This window comes from Triticum aestivum, chromosome 6D (genome assembly GCF_018294505.1).
Source record: "Triticum aestivum cultivar Chinese Spring chromosome 6D, IWGSC CS RefSeq v2.1, whole genome shotgun sequence".
Taxonomy (NCBI): Eukaryota; Viridiplantae; Streptophyta; class Magnoliopsida; order Poales; family Poaceae; genus Triticum; species Triticum aestivum.
Window position 1 is genome coordinate 275,328,159 of NC_057811.1, and position 16,678 is coordinate 275,344,836.

Genomic DNA, 16,678 nt, shown 5'->3' on the forward strand with positions numbered 1-16,678 from the left:
TACCGATGACAAAGGGAACAACATATGTTGCTATGCGGTTTGACCGATAAAGCTCTTCGTAGAATATGTGGGAGCCAATATGAGCATCCAGGTTCCGCTATTGGTTACTGACTGGAGACGTGTCTCGGTCATGCCTACGTTGTTCTCGAACCCGTAGGGTCCGCACGCTTAACGTTCGGTGACGATCGGTATTATGAGTTTATGTGTTTTGATGTACCGAAGGTAGTTCGGAGTCCCGGATATGATCACGGACATGACGAGGAGTCTCGAAATGGTCGAGACGTAAAGATCGATATATTGGAAGCCTATGTTTGGACATCGGAATGGTTCCGGGTGAGTTCGGGCATATACCGGAGCACCGGGAGGTTACCGGAACCCCCCGGGAGGTATATGGGCCTTATTGGGCCATAGTGAGAGAGAAGAGAGGGAGGCCTAGGAGGGAGCGCGCCCCCCAAGCCCAATCCGAATTGGGTGGGGGCCGGCCCACCCTTTCCTTCCCCCTCTCTCCCCCTTCCTTCCACTCCTAGTCCAACTAGGGAAGGGGGGAATCCTACTCCCGGTGGGAGTAGGACTCCCCATGGGGTGCGCCATAGGAGGGCAGGCTCTCCCCCTCCTCCACTCCTTTATATACGGGGGAGCGGGCACCCCATAGACACACAAGTTGATCATTGATCTCTTAGCTGTGTGCGGTGCCCCCCTCCACCATAATCCACCTCGGTCATATCGTCGTAGTGCTTAGGCGAAGCCCTGCGCCGGTTGCTTCATCATCACCGTCATCACACCATCGTGCTGATGAAGCTCTCCCTCGACACTATACTGGATCGTGAGTTCGTGGGACGTCACTGAGCTGAACGTGTGCAGATCGCGGAGGTGTCGTACGTTCGGTACTAGGATCGGTCGATCGTGAAGACGTACGACTACATCAACCGCATTGTCATAACGCTTCCGCTTACGATCTACGAGGGTACGTGGACAACACTCTTCCCTCTCATTGCTATGCATCACCATGATCTTGCGTGTGCGTAAGATTTTTTTTTCAAATTACTTTGTTTCCCAACAGTGGCATCCGAGCCAGGTTTATGCGTAGATGTTATATGCACGAGTAGAACACAAGTGAGTTGTGGGCGATAATAGTCATACTACTTACCAGCATGTCATACTTTGATTCGGCGCTATTGTTGGATGAAGCGGCTCGGACCGACATTACGCGTACGCTTACGCGAGACTGGTTCTACCGACGTGCTTCGCACACAGGTGGCTGGCGGGTGTTAGTTTCTCCAACTTTAGTTGAATCGAGTGTGGCTACGCCCGGTCCTTGTTGAAGGTTAAAACAGCACATACTTGACGAAAAATCGTTGTGGTTTTGATGCGTAGGTAAGAACGGTTCTTGCTCAGCCCGTAGCAGCCACGTAAAACTTGCAACAACAAAGTAGAGGACGTCTAACTTGTTTTTGCAGGGCATGTTGTGATGTGACATGGTCAAGACATGATGCTAAATTTTATTGTATGAGATGATCATGTTTTGTAACGGAGTTATCGGCAACTGGCAGGAGCCATATGGTTGTCGCTTTATTGTATGAAATGCAAACGTCATGTAATTGGTTTACTTTATCACTAAGCGGTAGCGATAGTCGTAGAAGCTATAGTTGGCGAGACGACAACGATGCTACAATGGAGATCAAGGTGTCGCGCCGGTGACGATGGTGATCATGACGGTGCTTTGGAGATGGAGATCAAAGGCACAAGATGATGATGGCCATATCATATCACTTATATTGAATGCATGTGATGTTTATCCTTTATGCATCTTATTTTGCTTAGTTCGACGGTAGCATTATAAGATGATCTCTCACTAAATTTCAAGGTACAAGTGTTCTCCCTGAGTATGCACCGTTGCGAAAGTTCGTCGTGCCGAGACACCACGTGATGATCGGGTGGGATAAGCTCTACGTTCACAAACAACGGGTGCAAGCCAGTTTTGCACACGCAGAATACTCGGGTTAAACTTGACGAGCCTAGCATATGCAGATATGGCCTCGAAACACTGAGACCGAAAGGTCGAGCGTGAATCATATAGTAGATATGATCAACATAGTGATGTTCACCATTGAAAACTACTCCATCTCACGTGATGATCGGACATGGTTTAGTTGATATGTATCACGTGATCACTTAGATGATTAGAGGGATGTCTATCTAAGTGGGAGTTCTTAAGTAACTTGATTAATTGAACTTTAATTTATCATGAACTTAGTACCTGATAGTATTTTGCATGTCTATGTTGTTGTAGATAGATGGCCCGTGGTGTTGTTCCATTGAATTTTAATGCGTTCCTAGAGAAAGCTAAGTTGAAAGATGATGGTAGCAACTACACGGACTAGGTCCGTAACTTGAGGATTATCCTCATTGCTGCACAGAAGAATTACGTCCTGGAAGCACCGCTAGGTGCCAAACCCGCTGCAGGAGCAACGCCGGATGTTATGAACATCTGGCAGAGCAAAGCTGATGACTACTTGATAGTTCAGTGTGCCATGCTTTACGGCTTAGAACCGGGACTTCAACGACGTTTTGAACGTCATGGAGCATATGAGATGTTCCAGGAGTTGAAGTTAATATTTCAAGCAAATGCCCGGATTGAGAGATATGAAGTCTCCAATAAGTTCTACAGCTGCAAGATGGAGGAGAATAGTTGTGTCAGTGAGCATATACTCAAAATGTCTGGGTATAATAATCACTTGGTTCAACCGGGAGTTAATCTTCCTGATGATAGTGTCATTGACAGAATTCTTCAATCACTGCCACCAAGCTACAAGAGTTTCGTGATAAACCATAATACGAAAGGGATGGATAAGACAATTCCCGAGCTCTTCGCAATTCTAAAGGCTGCGGAGCTAGAAAACAAGGAGCATCAAGTGTTGATGGTCAACAAGACCACCAGTTTCAAGAAAAATGGTAAAGGGAAGAAGGGGAACTTCAAGAAGAACGGCAAGCAAGTTGCTGCTCAAGTGAAGAAGCCCAAGTCTGGACCTAAGCCTAAGACTGAGTGCTTCTACTGCAAAGGGACTGGTCACTGGAAGCGGAACTGCCCCAAGTATTTGGCGGATAAGAAGGATGGCAAGGTGAACAAAGGTATATGTGATATACATGTTATTGATGTGTACCTTACTAATGCTCGCAGTAGCACCTGGGTATTTGATACTGGTTCTGTTGCTAATATTTGCAACTCGAAACAGGGACTCCGGATTAAGTGAAAATTGGCTAAGGACAAGGTGACGATGCGCGTGGGAAATGGTTCCAAAGTCGATGTGATCGCGGTCGGCACGCTACCTCTACATCTACCTTCGGGATTAGTTTTAGACCTGAATAATTGTTATTTGGGCCAGCGTTAAGCATGAACATTATATCTGGATCTTGTTTGATGCGAGACGGTTATTCATTTAAATCAGAGAATAATGGTTGTTCTATTTATATGAGTAATATCTTTTATGGACATGCCCCCTTGAAGAGTGGTCTATTTTTATTGAATCTCGATAGTAGTGATACACATATTCATAATATTGAAGCCAAAAGATGCAGAGTTGATAATGATAGTGCAACTTATTTGTGGCACTGCCATTTGGGTCATATTGGTGTAAAGCGCATGAAGAAACTCCATCCTGATGGACTTTTGGAATCACTTGATTATGAATCACTTGGTACTTGCGAACCATGCCTGATGGGCAAGATGACTAAAACTCCGTTCTCCGGAACAATGGAGCGAGCAACAGATTTGTTGGAAACATACATATTGATGTATGTGGTCCGATAAATGTTGAGGCTCGCGGTGGGTATTGTTATTTTCTCACCTTCACAGATGATTTGAGCCGATATGGGTATATCTACTTGATGAAGCATAAGTCTGAAACATTTGAAAAGTTCAAAGAATTTCAGAGTCAAGTGGAAAATCATCATAACAAGAAAATAAAGTTTCTACGATCTGATCGTGGAGGAGAATATTTGAGTTACGAGTTTGGTCTTCATTTGAAACAATGCGGAATAGTTTCGCAACTCACGCCACCCGGAACACCACAGCGTAATGGTGTGTCCAAACGTCGTAATCGTACATTACTAGATATGGTGCGATCTATGATGTCTCTTACTGATTTACCGCTATCGTTTTGGGGTTATGCTTTAGAGACGGTTGCATTCACGTTAAATAAGGAACCATCTAAATCCGTTGAGACGACACCTTATGAACTGTGGTTTGGCAAGAAACCAAAGTTGTCGTTTCTTAAAGTTTGGGGCTACGGTGCTTATGTGAAAAAGCTTCAACCTGATAAGCTTGAACCCAAATCGGAGAAATGTGTCTTCATAGGATACCCAAAGGAGACTGTTGGGTACACCTTCTATCACAGATCCGAAGGAAAGACATTCGTTGCTAAGAATGGATCCTTTCTAGAGAAGGAGTTTCTCTCGAAAGAAGTGAGTGGGAGGAAAGTAGAACTTGATGAGGTAACTGTACCTGCTCCCTTATTGGGAAGTAGTTCATCACAGAAATCTGTTCCTGTGACTTCTACACCAATTAGTGAGGAAACTAATGATGATCATGTAACTTCAGATCAAGTTACTACCGAACCTCGTAGGTCAACCAGAGTAAGATCCGCACCAGAGTGGTACGGTAATCTTGTTCTAGAGGTCATGTTACTTAACCATGACGAACCTACGAACTATGAGGAAGCGATGATGAGCCCAGATTCCGCGAAACGGCTTGAGGCCATGAAATCTGAGATGGGATCCATGTATGAGAACAAAGTGTGGACTTTGGTTGACTTGCTCGATGATCGGCAAGCCATCAAGAATAAATGGATCTTCAAGAAGAAGACTGACACTGATGGTAATGTTACTGTCTACAAAGCTCGACTTGTTGCAAAAGGTTTTCGACAAGTTCAAGGAGTTGACTACGATGAGACCTTCTCACCTGTAGCGATGCTTAAGTCCGTCCGAATCATGTTAGCAATTGCTGCATTTTATGATTATGAAATTTGGCAAATGGATGTAAAGACTGCATTCCGGAATGGATTTCTGGAAGAAGAGTTGTATATGATGCAACCTGAAGGTTTTATCGATCCAAAGGATGCTAACAAAGTGTGCAAACTCCAGCTATCCATTTATGGACTGGTGCAAGCATCTCGGAGTTGGAATAAACGTTTTGATAGTGTTATCAAAGCATATGGTTTTATACAGACTTTTGGAGAAGCCTGTATTTACAAGAAAGTGAGTGGGAGCTCTGTAGCATTTCTAATATTATATGTGGATGACATATTGTTGATTGGAAATGATATAGAATTTCTGGATAGCATAAAAGGATACTTGAACAAGAGTTTTTCAATGAAAGGCCTCGGTGAAGCTGCTTATATATTGGGCATCAAGATCTATAGAGATAGATCAAGACGCTTAATTGGACTTTCACAAAGCACATACCTTGATAAAGTTTTGAAGAAGTTCAAAATGGATCAAGCAAAGAAAGGGTTCTTGCCTGTGTTACAAGGTGTGAAGTTGAGTCAGACTCAATGCCCGACCACTGCAGAAAATAGAGAGAAAATGAAAGGTGTTCCCTATGCTTCAGCCATAGGCTCTATCATGTATGCAATGCTTTGTACTAGACCTGATGTGTGCCTTGCTATTAGTTTAGTAGGGAGGTACCAAAGTAATCCAGGAGTGGATCACTAGACAGCAGTCAAGAACATCCTGAAATACCTGAAAAGGACTAAGGATATGTTTCTCGTTTATGGAGGTGACAAAGAACTCGTCGTAAATGGTTACGTCGATGCAAGCTTTGACGCTGATCCGGATGACTCTAAGTCACAAACCGGATACGTGTTTATATTGAACGGTGGAGCTGTCAGTTGGTGCAGTTCTAAACAAAGCGTCGTGGCGGGATCTACATGCGAAGCGGAGTACATAGCTGCTTCGGAAGCAGCAAAAGAAGGAGTCTGGATGAAGGAGTTCATATCCGATCTAGGTGTCATACCTAGTGCATCGGGTCCAATGAAAATCTTTTGTGACAATACTGGTGCAATTGCCTTGGCAAAGGAATCCAGATTTCACAAGAGAACCAAGCACATCAAGAGACGCTTCAATTCCATCCGCGATCAAGTCAAGGAGGGAGACATAGAGATTTGCAAGATACATACGGATCTGAATGTTGCAGACCCATTGACTAAGCCTCTCTCATGAGCAAAACATGATCAACACCAAGACTCCATGGGTGTTAGAATCATTACTGTGTAATCTAGATTATTGACTCTAGTGCAAGTGGGAGACTGAAGGAAATATGCCCTAGAGGCAATAATAAAGTTGTTATTTATATTTCCTCATATCATGATAAATGTTTATTATTCATGCTAGAATTGTATTAACAGGAAACTTAGTACATGTGTGAATACTTAGACAAACAGAGTGTCACTAGTATGCCTCTACTTGACTAGCTCGTTGAATCAAAGATGGTTAAGTTTCCTAGCCATGAACATGAGTTGTCATTTGATTAACGGGATCACATCATTATAGAATGATGTGATTGACTTGACCCATTCCGTTAGCTTAGCACTTGATCATTTAGTATACTGCTATTGCTTTCTTTGTGACTTATACATGTTCCTATGACTATGAGGTTATGCAACTCCCGAGTACCGGACGAACACTTTGTGTGCTACCAAACGTCACAACGTAACTGGGTGATTATAAAGGTGCTCTACAGGTGTCTCCGATGGTACTTGTTTAGTTGGCATAGATCAAGATTAGGACTTATCACTCCGATTGTCGGAGAGGTATCTCTGGGCCCTCTCGGTAATGCACGTCACTATAAGCCTTGCAAGCATTGTAACTAATGAGTTAGTTATGGGATGATGCATTACGGAACGAGTAAAGAGACTTGCCGGTAACGAGATTGAACTAGGTATTGAGATACCAACGATCGAATCTCGGGCAAGTAACATACCGATGACAAAGGGAACAACGTATGTTGTTATGCGGTTTGACCGATAAAGATCTTCGCAGAATATGTGGGAGCCAATATGAGCATCCAGGTTCCACTATTGGTTATTGACCGGAGATGTGTCTCGGTCATGTCTACATAGTTCTCGAACCCGTAGGGTCCGCACGCTTAACGTTCGGTGACGATCGGTATTATGAGTTTATGTGTTTTGATGTACCGAAGGTAGTTCGGAGTCCCGGATATGATCACGGACATGACGAGGAGTCTCGAAATGGTTGAGACGTAAAGATTGATATATTGGAAGCCTATGTTTGGACATCGGAATGGTTTCGGGTGAGTTCGGGCATATACCGGAGCACCGGGAGGTTACTGGAACCCCAGGAGGTATATGGGCCTTATTGGGCCATAGTGGGAGAGAAGAGAGGGAGGCCTAGGAGGGGGCGCGCCTCCCAAGCCCAATCCAAATTGGGTGGGGGGCTAGCCCCCCCTTTCCTTCCCCCTCTCTCCCCCTTCCTTCCACTCCTAGTCCAATTAGGGAAGGGGGGAATCCTACTCCCGGTGGGAGTAGGACTCCCCATGGGGTGCGCCATAGGAGGGCCGGCCCTCCCCCTCCTCCACTCCTTTATATACGGGGGAGGGGGCACCCCATAGACACACAAGTTGATCATTGATCTCTTAGCCGTGTGCGGTGCCCCCCTCCACCATAATCCACCTCGGTCATATTGTCGTAGTGCTTAGGCGAAGCCCTGCACCGGTTGCTTCAGCATCATCGTCATCACACCGTCGTGCTGATGAAGCTCTCCCTCGACACTCTGCTGGATCGTGAGTTCGTGGGACATCACCGAGCTGAACGTGTGCAGATTGCGGAGGTGCCGTACGTTCGGTACTAGGATCGGTCGATCGTGAAGACGTACGACTATATCAACCGCGTTGTCATAACGCTTCCGCTTACAGTCTACGAGGGTACGTGGACAACACTCTCCCCTCTCGTTGCTATGCATCACCATGATCTTGCGTGTGCGTAGGATTTTTTTTGAAATTACTACATTTTCCCAACACAATGAGTATAGGAAGCGTAAACACAGGATATGCAGGCTGAAGACAAACTGAGTGAAGAAATTGAACTGAGGAAATTGAGAAAGACTTCAGTCAAAGTCTTCAAACAGTAACGATCAGGTAGAACAACATAGTAATGAGGAAATGAAAGGGTTGAGGAAATAGAACCAGTAGCTCAGTGAAGACAGTGATTTGGTAGACCAGTTCCAACTGCTGTGACAGTCGTACGTCTGGTTGGGGCGGCTAGGTATTTAAACCTGAGGACACACAGTCCTGGACTCACAGTCCTCACCGTATTCTCCTTGAGCCAAGGTCACACAGACCTCGCCCAATCACTTGTGGTAAGTCTTCAGGTGACTTCCAAACCTTCACAGACTCGGTCACTCGGTGATCCATAGTTTCCTCTTGGACGCTCTAGACCATGATGCCTAACCGTCTGGAAGATGCACAGTCTTCAAAGGTAACAAGCATCGGTTCCACACAGGAACAATCTCTTCAGTGATGCTCAATCACTTTGGGTTTGTAGGTGTTTGGGTTTGGGTTTTCCTCACTTGATGATTTTTGCTCAAAGTCCTCGGAGGATGGGATGCTCTCAATGACAAGTGTCAGTTTCTCTCGGAGCAGCCAACCAGCTAGTGGTTGTAGGGGGAGGCTATTTATAGCCTAGGGAGCAGCCCGACATGATAAGACATAAATGCCCTTCAATGATATGACCGTTAGGTGGGTAGAATTTTGGGACAGCTGGCGCTCAGCACAGCAACGGTCGGATATTTGATCTATCAAATTCCTCAGGGCTATCATGTTCATCACTTGTAGGCAATCCGCACTGGTGAATTCCTAACTCCTCAGTCATAACAAATTCCTCAGAGACTAGAAGATCTTCGTCTCTGTCACTGAAGAAATTGACTGAACTGTATGAGATTTCCAATGGCTTGACTCGAAAGGGGATTGGTAGGTGTAGGATTTTGAGATGAGCATCACTTGTAAACTTTTCCTTAGTTTTACCTCGACCCCGTTTAACAGTACGGTGTTTCCTATGACTCAAGAAAGAGAAAACAAAACTACGAAAACAAAAGTCTTCACGCTTCATATTCCTTGCATGAATATCAAGTCTTCACGGTCACACCAATTTCTTCGCTTTCAAAGTCTTCATAAAGTCAAAGTCTTCAGTTGAAGACATTCATTTTTAGGGGTCGACTTTCTCTGTAAATATCAAACTCCTCATGGACTTATAGACCTGTGTACACTCACAGACACATTAGTCCCTTAACCTATAAGTCTTCAATACACCAAAATCACTAAGGGCACTAGATGCACTTACAGTTACCGGCAAGTCTCTTTACTCGTTCCATAATACATCATCCCGCAACTAACTCATTAGTCACACTGCTTGCAAGGCTTATAGTGATGTGCATTACCGAGAGGGCCCAGAGATACCTCTCCGATACTCGGAGTGACAAATCCTAATCTTGATCTATGCCAACCCAACAAACACCTTTGGAGACACCTGTAGAGCATCTTTATAATCACCCAGTTACGTTGTGACATTTGATAGCACACAAGGTGTTCCTCCGGTATTCGGGAGTTGCATAATCTCATAGCCAGAGGAATATGTATAAGTCATAAAGAAAGCAATAGCAATAAAACTTAACGATCATTATGCTAAGCTAACGGATGGGTCTTGTCCATCACATCATTCTCCTAATGATGTGATCCCGTTCATCAAATGACAACACATGTCTATGGTCAGGAAACTTAATCATCTTTGATTAACGACCTAGTCTAGTAGAGGCATACTAGGGACACTTTGTTTTGTCTATGTATTCACACATGTATCAAGTTTCCAGTTAATACAATTCTAGCATGAATAATAAATATTTATCATGATATAAGGAAATATAAATAACAATTTTATTATTGCCTCTAGGGCATATTTCCTTCAGTTATGTCTCCATGACCAGCTCACATCGCTCCCCCTTTATATTATTCGCCAAGTATTTACGATCATACCAAGGGATCCCGCCCCGAGGAGATGAAATTCTTGATGCATCTCTATGACACAATCTTAATTGAAAGGTATCTAAAACCTTTACATATTAGCCAAATTGTGGACTTGGTAATGTTTCTGTTCACGAGGACTGGGCAACTGGATACATGGTTCTAGACAACTGTATAGCTGATTGTGGCAACTATGACCCCTGAAAAAGGGATAACAAATATACACGTGTTCGTTTTTTAGGGGTTCACAGATAAACTTAATACCATAGAAAAAAACTTCATGCTTTTAGTTATGTCCCCATGACCAGCTCCACCCCGCCACCCTCTATGACCATTCACCAAGTGTTTATGATCATATCGTTGAATCCCACCCGAACAGAAGAAATTCTTGATACACCACTTTGAAACAGACTTAATTGAAAGGTATCTAAAACCTTTAGATATTGGCCAAATCATGGTCCTGGTAATATTTCTGCTCATGAGGATTGGGCAATGAGATACATGGTTTTAGGTAATTGTATGGTTAATTGTGGGCAACTATCTTATCTTTCATGTATTGTGCATAAGAAAAGGGATCCAAGTATATTTTTCTGTGTGTTTTTGTTGCTTTTGTTGTGCAATAGTTTTTCGAAATCGAGTCGTGATTTGTGTGGTCGTCGAGGTCGCTTGCTGCCTCCCTCCGATGGCGAATCACGATGGGGCACGAGCGAATCCCCTCCCCTTTCTCCCTCCGTCTCTTCGACGGTAACCAAAACAAAAATGGGTGGGTGTGGGAGTGGGCGCGGCGCTTCCACGAACTGCAGTGGTTATCTCTTTTTTTTATTTTTGGAATGGGCCTTACCGTACCTTCGGTTGCCACCCCAGACAGGAAAGCACCTACGCGCGATTCATGCCGAATCGAATGGCTCAGGAGAGTGCGCTCGCCATCTCCAAATAGTGCAACTGCACTAATAAGCATTTGGGGACAACTTATATGCGAATTTAGTGAACAGGATAGTCATGGGAGGCAGCTTATAATGACTTCTCGTTGATACGCAATCATAGTAGGCAAACTAAGAAGAAGTTGCTTTCATATAGCACGAAAGTTGCCTCTTTAGCACCAAAGTTGCTCAAAACAGAAAGTTTGTCGAAACATATCCACAGAAGATCTAGTTTTGAAGAACTCGTCGCGAGAAACCCAACAGTGAAAACGAATTCAAATTCCGAGACTTGAATCACAAGTTATGGCTTTTTAAATTTTATTAAGCCCAAATAAATGCACGCACTTGTCATTTCTTTACTGATTTATACAAAGTAGGGAGCATTCGATGGGATGAGAAACAGATACTCCCTCCGTTTTTATTTACTTCGCATATTAACTTTGGTCAAAGTCAAGCTTTGCAAACTTTGACAAAGTTTATAGACAAAAATATTAACATATACAATAACAAATCAATACCATTAGATTCATTGTTGAATGTACTTCCACATTATATAGACTTTTTATGGTAAATATTTATATTATTTTCTATATATTTACAAAGTTTGACTTCATTCAACTCTAATATGCGGAGTAAATAAAAACGGAGGGAGTACTTTTTTTATAGTGTAATTATGACACAGAATACTAATTATTCTTTTTCTAATGAAGCTCGTGCAGCCCAATTAGTGCAGCTGCACTATTAAGTACATGAAAATAGATAGCCTGGTGACTGGTGACTGTAAAGAAAAATAGGCTGGCCGGTGGCCGCCTGGGAGCCCAGCCGTTGTTTTCCTTTTCTCCCCTGTTCGTTTTTAGCTCTTGGAGTCGCTTCTCCTCCCTGCCCGATCTGCGCCGCCGCCGCCCATATTCGCTGGACCCGCCTGAACTCCTCTCTCGTTCTTGCTCTTCCTAGTTCAGTTCGCTGCCGCTGCCGCTCCGGCCCCGCGACCTCGGCCATCTGACGCCGAATCGCGATCTGTTCATACCCATCTCGTGCCAATTATGTGTTAAATTCAGGTGGATTGGAAATAGCTGTCTGTTTGGGCGTATACCTCTCTGCTCCTGCTCTGGCGGTGTTAGGTTAGGCTGGGGAGGTCCTCCGACAATATTCTCGCGAGCAATTTGGTATTACCGGTTGGATCAGCAGAGAGGAGCGCGCGTTTTTGTTAGTCGGGAATCCACTGGCAGTAGCATTACTTCTCTTTGATCAGGTTGCTAGGTGGCTGGGAGTGGGACCGGTGCTTGTTTTTCGTTGGCTTTCCTTTAAGCTCGTTTGTTTTAGCTTACTGTATCATGTGATATGTGCTGATGCCGGCAGTTAGTTCATGGGATGGGAGACCAAGACACAACAGGATAGCTCATAGCATCTAGGAATGTTACAGTTCACTGGGGTTAGAGATTTTGGTGCCAGTTAGGGACTCTGTAAGTGCATTTTGGTTTGGCCATGTCTACTTGTACTTCCCCAGATCCACCGGACTACTGCTCCGCCGTATCGCGTGAGCTTAAACTATACCAGGCCTTCATCTTCTCTGTGCCAGTTTTCTTCACATTCGTCTTGCTTCTCTTCTTCTACTTGTTCTACCTGTGGCGGCGCAGAGCGAATTGGCAGTCCTTGCAAATGAGGGCTGATAATTTGATCAGGGGGGATAACCCTAGGGTAAGTTGGCCATTTATGTTCCCCCCATGCATGCTTTTCTTAAATATACTTAGTGTATTGCAAATCTTATTGTTTGATTTATCTTTATTTGAACATATCTGCATTTATAGTTGGAGTGTGGCATAAATAAGGAGATGCGTGAGATGTTGCCAGTCGTGATCTTCAAGGAGAGCTTCTTGATCAGGGAAACACAGTCAGTGATCCGCTCCTTTTCTCCTTAATGCAGTTAATATAGTGGTGTACACTTGTACTAGACCGTATCTCATCAATTAACAATCACTTGTTACGCTTTTTGTCTCAAATGTGTTAGAGACTGTTTGGTTCCTAGCCACACCTTAAGTTTGGCCAAGTTAGGTGGGTGTTTGGTTATAGCCACACCTAAGGCAAGAATCTTTTTGTGAGCAATAAGCCCCACATATCATACACACACAAAATGTCGCAAGATTCCCTAAGGCAAGCCAAAGTGTGGCAAAGAATTTGAGCACCTCAAGTTAGGCAAGTGTGACAAAAATAATGTGGCAAAGATAGTCACAAACCCAAGAGGCACTTAGTCTTTTCTTATGATATGTTTGTGAAAATAAGTTTTTCTGAAAAAAGCTGTATGTACTGACAGTAGTATCAATATATGGTGTAATGATGATTTGAAGTTGAACTTTCTATTGAATCTGTCTTTTTAGTAGCTTATAAGAATTAGCTCTGTAGTGGACGCATGTGTTCTTAATCAATGCTGCTAGAGTCTGCATCTTTATGCCGCTAATCCGTGTATGCACTTAAGTGCGAGCTATCCAGTTGTGAACCACTAGCAAGGCACTCATGGACGGTGCATATTCGGAAATTTGTTGAACATGAGAAATCAACGCTGGTACTGCAACAAATAGAGATCCTTCAGTTGGCACAAGGTTGATAAGCCTAATTAATGGTTATACTAGTACGATAGAAGGAAGCTAGGGAAAGGAAGGATGTGGGTTTCCAGCTTTCCATAACAAGTAGTGGGAGTGCTACTGATATGTAATATGCCCTATGAAGTGTTCATGGACTAGCTTCTTTAGAAACAAATCCGTGGACATCTCTACGCTTGGCAACGTAGCGTAATAAAAATGCATGATGTCATTTATTAAAACTTTCAAGTGATGTAAAAGATTTTGTTGTTCTGTTATCATTGAAGAAAAGTAGAGTTACACGGGCGTGCATAAATAGTGTACTATCAAGAGTGACAGGATGCACGCCACTTCTATTGCAATCAAATGAAAGTAGCTACATAAGAATTCAAATACTGGCTGCTGCTAACATGCACCGTACGGTCTATTTCTAACCAACATAAGTACAAGCTTTCCAAGCTATGGCCCCAAAGTCCTGAAAGAAAGTCCTGCATGAATCATCTGAAAGTAGGAAGGCCCGACTTCTAAGAATTTTCAACAAATATGTCATTTCCGCTTGGATAAATCAAGGCTTTCAACATTCAAAAATAAATCAAGGCTTTCCAAGGCTTATTTTATCCGCCTGAACCTGTATGAAGGACAGTAGTATGTTACTTGCAGTAACCGCAGTAGCAGAAAGGCATCTTTCCCCTAGGCTTTGTTGTTTGGCATGCATGTGTAATTTCCATCACTACTTCTGCCAAAGTATTCTCCATCCCTAGCTCTCTCACTACAACTATATGTGTTAGCCAACAATGATATCTACTCCTGCTGCAATTTTACACCGCATTCTTCTTTTAGTTAGCTATATTTTGCTGAACAGTAAACATTCTTGCCAGGTGCTCGGTCTGCTTAGCAGACTATCAAGCAGATGAGCGGCTTCAGAGAATACCCCCTTGTGGTCACACCTTCCACATCGATTGCATTGACCACTGGTTTTCTAAGAACACTACTTGCCCTCTTTGCCGAGTATCGCTCCTGACTGCCCCCAGAGCTGCAAGCGTCGCTCCAACCGATCTGGAAACACAAGCCATCGAAGAGGACTGCTCTTCAAATGCGCAGCATCATGTGGGCCTTAGAGATGAGCACACGCGACCGGAGGATCAGGCACTGGACGGCAGGATCAGTGCCGGCCCATCACAGCAGACTAACGTGGAAGCATCAGTTGTTGTAGTCATCGCGCCTCAAACAGCAGGGTCTCCAAGTTCTTGCCACTTGTCTGCCGTGTAAGCAAAAGAAATAAGGCTTTTTACTGTCTTGTTGTATGTTTAGCTGCTGTTAGAAGGATTAATAAGAGGCGCACAAAGATCTGCATCAATGGTAAACTGACTCTAGAGGATGGAAAAAGGTCTAATCTTGTACTGGAAATAGAGGAATAGTCGTAATGTTTTTTTTGTCTTGGTTGCGGGACCACAAATGATATCGGAGACGTTCTTTTCGTGTTACTCCTCCTATCCATATTAATAAGTACTCCTCCTATCCATATTAATTGTCACTGATCTAATACAACTTATTAATATGGATCGGAGGGAGTAAACTTCTGTTCATGGGAAAATGTAGTGGTACATACACTTGTCACAATCTCGACCTTGAATTGGATCATGGCCATAAGCACAAATATAGTGACACGTCTTGAACAACAAGTGCGAAAAATATATGGAGCGAACGTCAGCTCACATGCACACTAGCGCGACGCTCTCCTGGCCACTCATTTGTGATTACATGTACTGACCCAGTGATTAGAGTACATGCATTGAGCGAATGATTAGAATGGGCAACATCCTATACACACACTAGAAGCGGCTTCATGTCTTTTAACGGCCGATGCTTGTTTTTCCTTTGGACTGCCAATATGTCTTGTCGAAACATGACGAGAGCGAATCAATGAACTTTGCACCCTATATTAAGCGTACATCTTGTCTACTTGGCAAGTAGAAACAGCAACATATATCTTTATCTTTACCTCCCTCCGTCCTAAAATAAGCGTCTCAACTCTAAGTTTGAGACACTTATTTTGAGACGGAAGGAGTAGTAAAACACGGATCCCTTCTTCCCGTCAATGTCATTAAAAGTGTCCTAAAAGTTGATAATATTTACCACACTGCCATCTGTAAGTCAAAGAAAAAAACTGTCCTAATCTATACCTACTGTTATGTCTCTTCGTCTTAATCTAACGCGCGCGCGCGTCCTAGATGGCGCGCTCGATTTCCGACCGCAGACATCCCGTGTCCTATTCCCTTTCTGGATCGATCAGGCGCCCGCGTCCTATTCCCTTTCTGGATCGATCCGGTGACGAGCTTCTATTCCCTTTCTTGAGTCTGGCCCAGCGCTGGCCCAATACCTCCCCTAGCTTCTAATCCCTTTCCACGTTTTTTCTTTTGGGCCCATTCCTTTTCTCGGCCAGCGGTTTTTCAGGGACAGTAGTGGGCGGGAGATTCCACTTTCAATTGAAATAAACTAGGACTTTCAACCAAAATTTTTTGGCACTTTTGCACAGAAAAATAAAAATACCATCCTTCTATTCCCTTTAATTAATTTTGTCCATGAAAATATTTTTATTAAGAAAAAAATAGCATGCTCAATTGAATTGATCTACAGCTTTTTGGTTGACTTGGGAATGTTCAAAATAGCATGATCAAATTAATTGATCAACTAAGAACAACATTTCAAATTAACGAAAAAAGTTACAAAGCAATAACATATATTAAAAATTCTAACAATTTTTGAATTTGTGATTTTTCTGGAAATCATGAGTAATGTCTGAAATTCCTAACAACTTTTGAAAAACAAAAATATTTGTTATGTAAATTTGGTGTCACATGCACGTCTCGGCGTTCCGCGATGACGTCCGCCTCGACTAGCGTTACGGTAAGACAGGGTGGCAGTGGTGTCACGTGCTCGTCTCGGCGTCCGTCGTCGCTACTGCGATGACGTCCGCCTCGACTCGCGTTACCCTAAGATAGACAGGGTGGCAGTGGTGTCACGTGCTCGTCTCGGCGTCCACCGTCGCTACCGCGACGAGTCTGCCTCGACTCACGTTACCCTAAGATAGACAGGGTGGCAGTGGTGTCACGTGCTCTTCTCGGCGTCCGTCGTTGCGACCGCGACGACGTCCG

At 43.7% G+C, this 16,678-nt stretch overlaps 1 protein-coding gene across 1 annotated transcript; it reads left to right on the forward strand.

Annotated features, from left to right (window-relative positions):
• Positions 1-11,744: 11,744 nt before the first annotated feature.
• LOC123144630 (RING-H2 finger protein ATL58) lies at positions 11,745-15,007 on the forward strand. Its single transcript, XM_044563833.1, has 3 exons — positions 11,745-12,645; positions 12,756-12,838; positions 14,402-15,007. Exons 1-3 carry the CDS (start codon positions 12,433-12,435, stop codon positions 14,790-14,792), a joined length of 687 nt encoding a protein of 228 aa, XP_044419768.1. The 5' UTR covers positions 11,745-12,432; the 3' UTR covers positions 14,793-15,007.
• The last annotated feature ends 1,671 nt before the right edge of the window (positions 15,008-16,678 follow it).

Excerpts from the sequence above, each read along its gene's own strand:
- LOC123144630 (XM_044563833.1), top strand. The coding sequence starts at position 12,433 with ATGTCTACTTGTACTTCCCCAGATCCACCGGACTACTGCTCCGCCGTA. Across the intron at positions 12,646-12,755 it reads TCAGGGGGGATAACCCTAGG|TTGGAGTGTGGCATAAATAA; the intron begins GTAAGTTGGCCA and ends CTGCATTTATAG. Across the intron at positions 12,839-14,401 it reads TTCTTGATCAGGGAAACACA|GTGCTCGGTCTGCTTAGCAG; the intron begins GTCAGTGATCCG and ends CATTCTTGCCAG.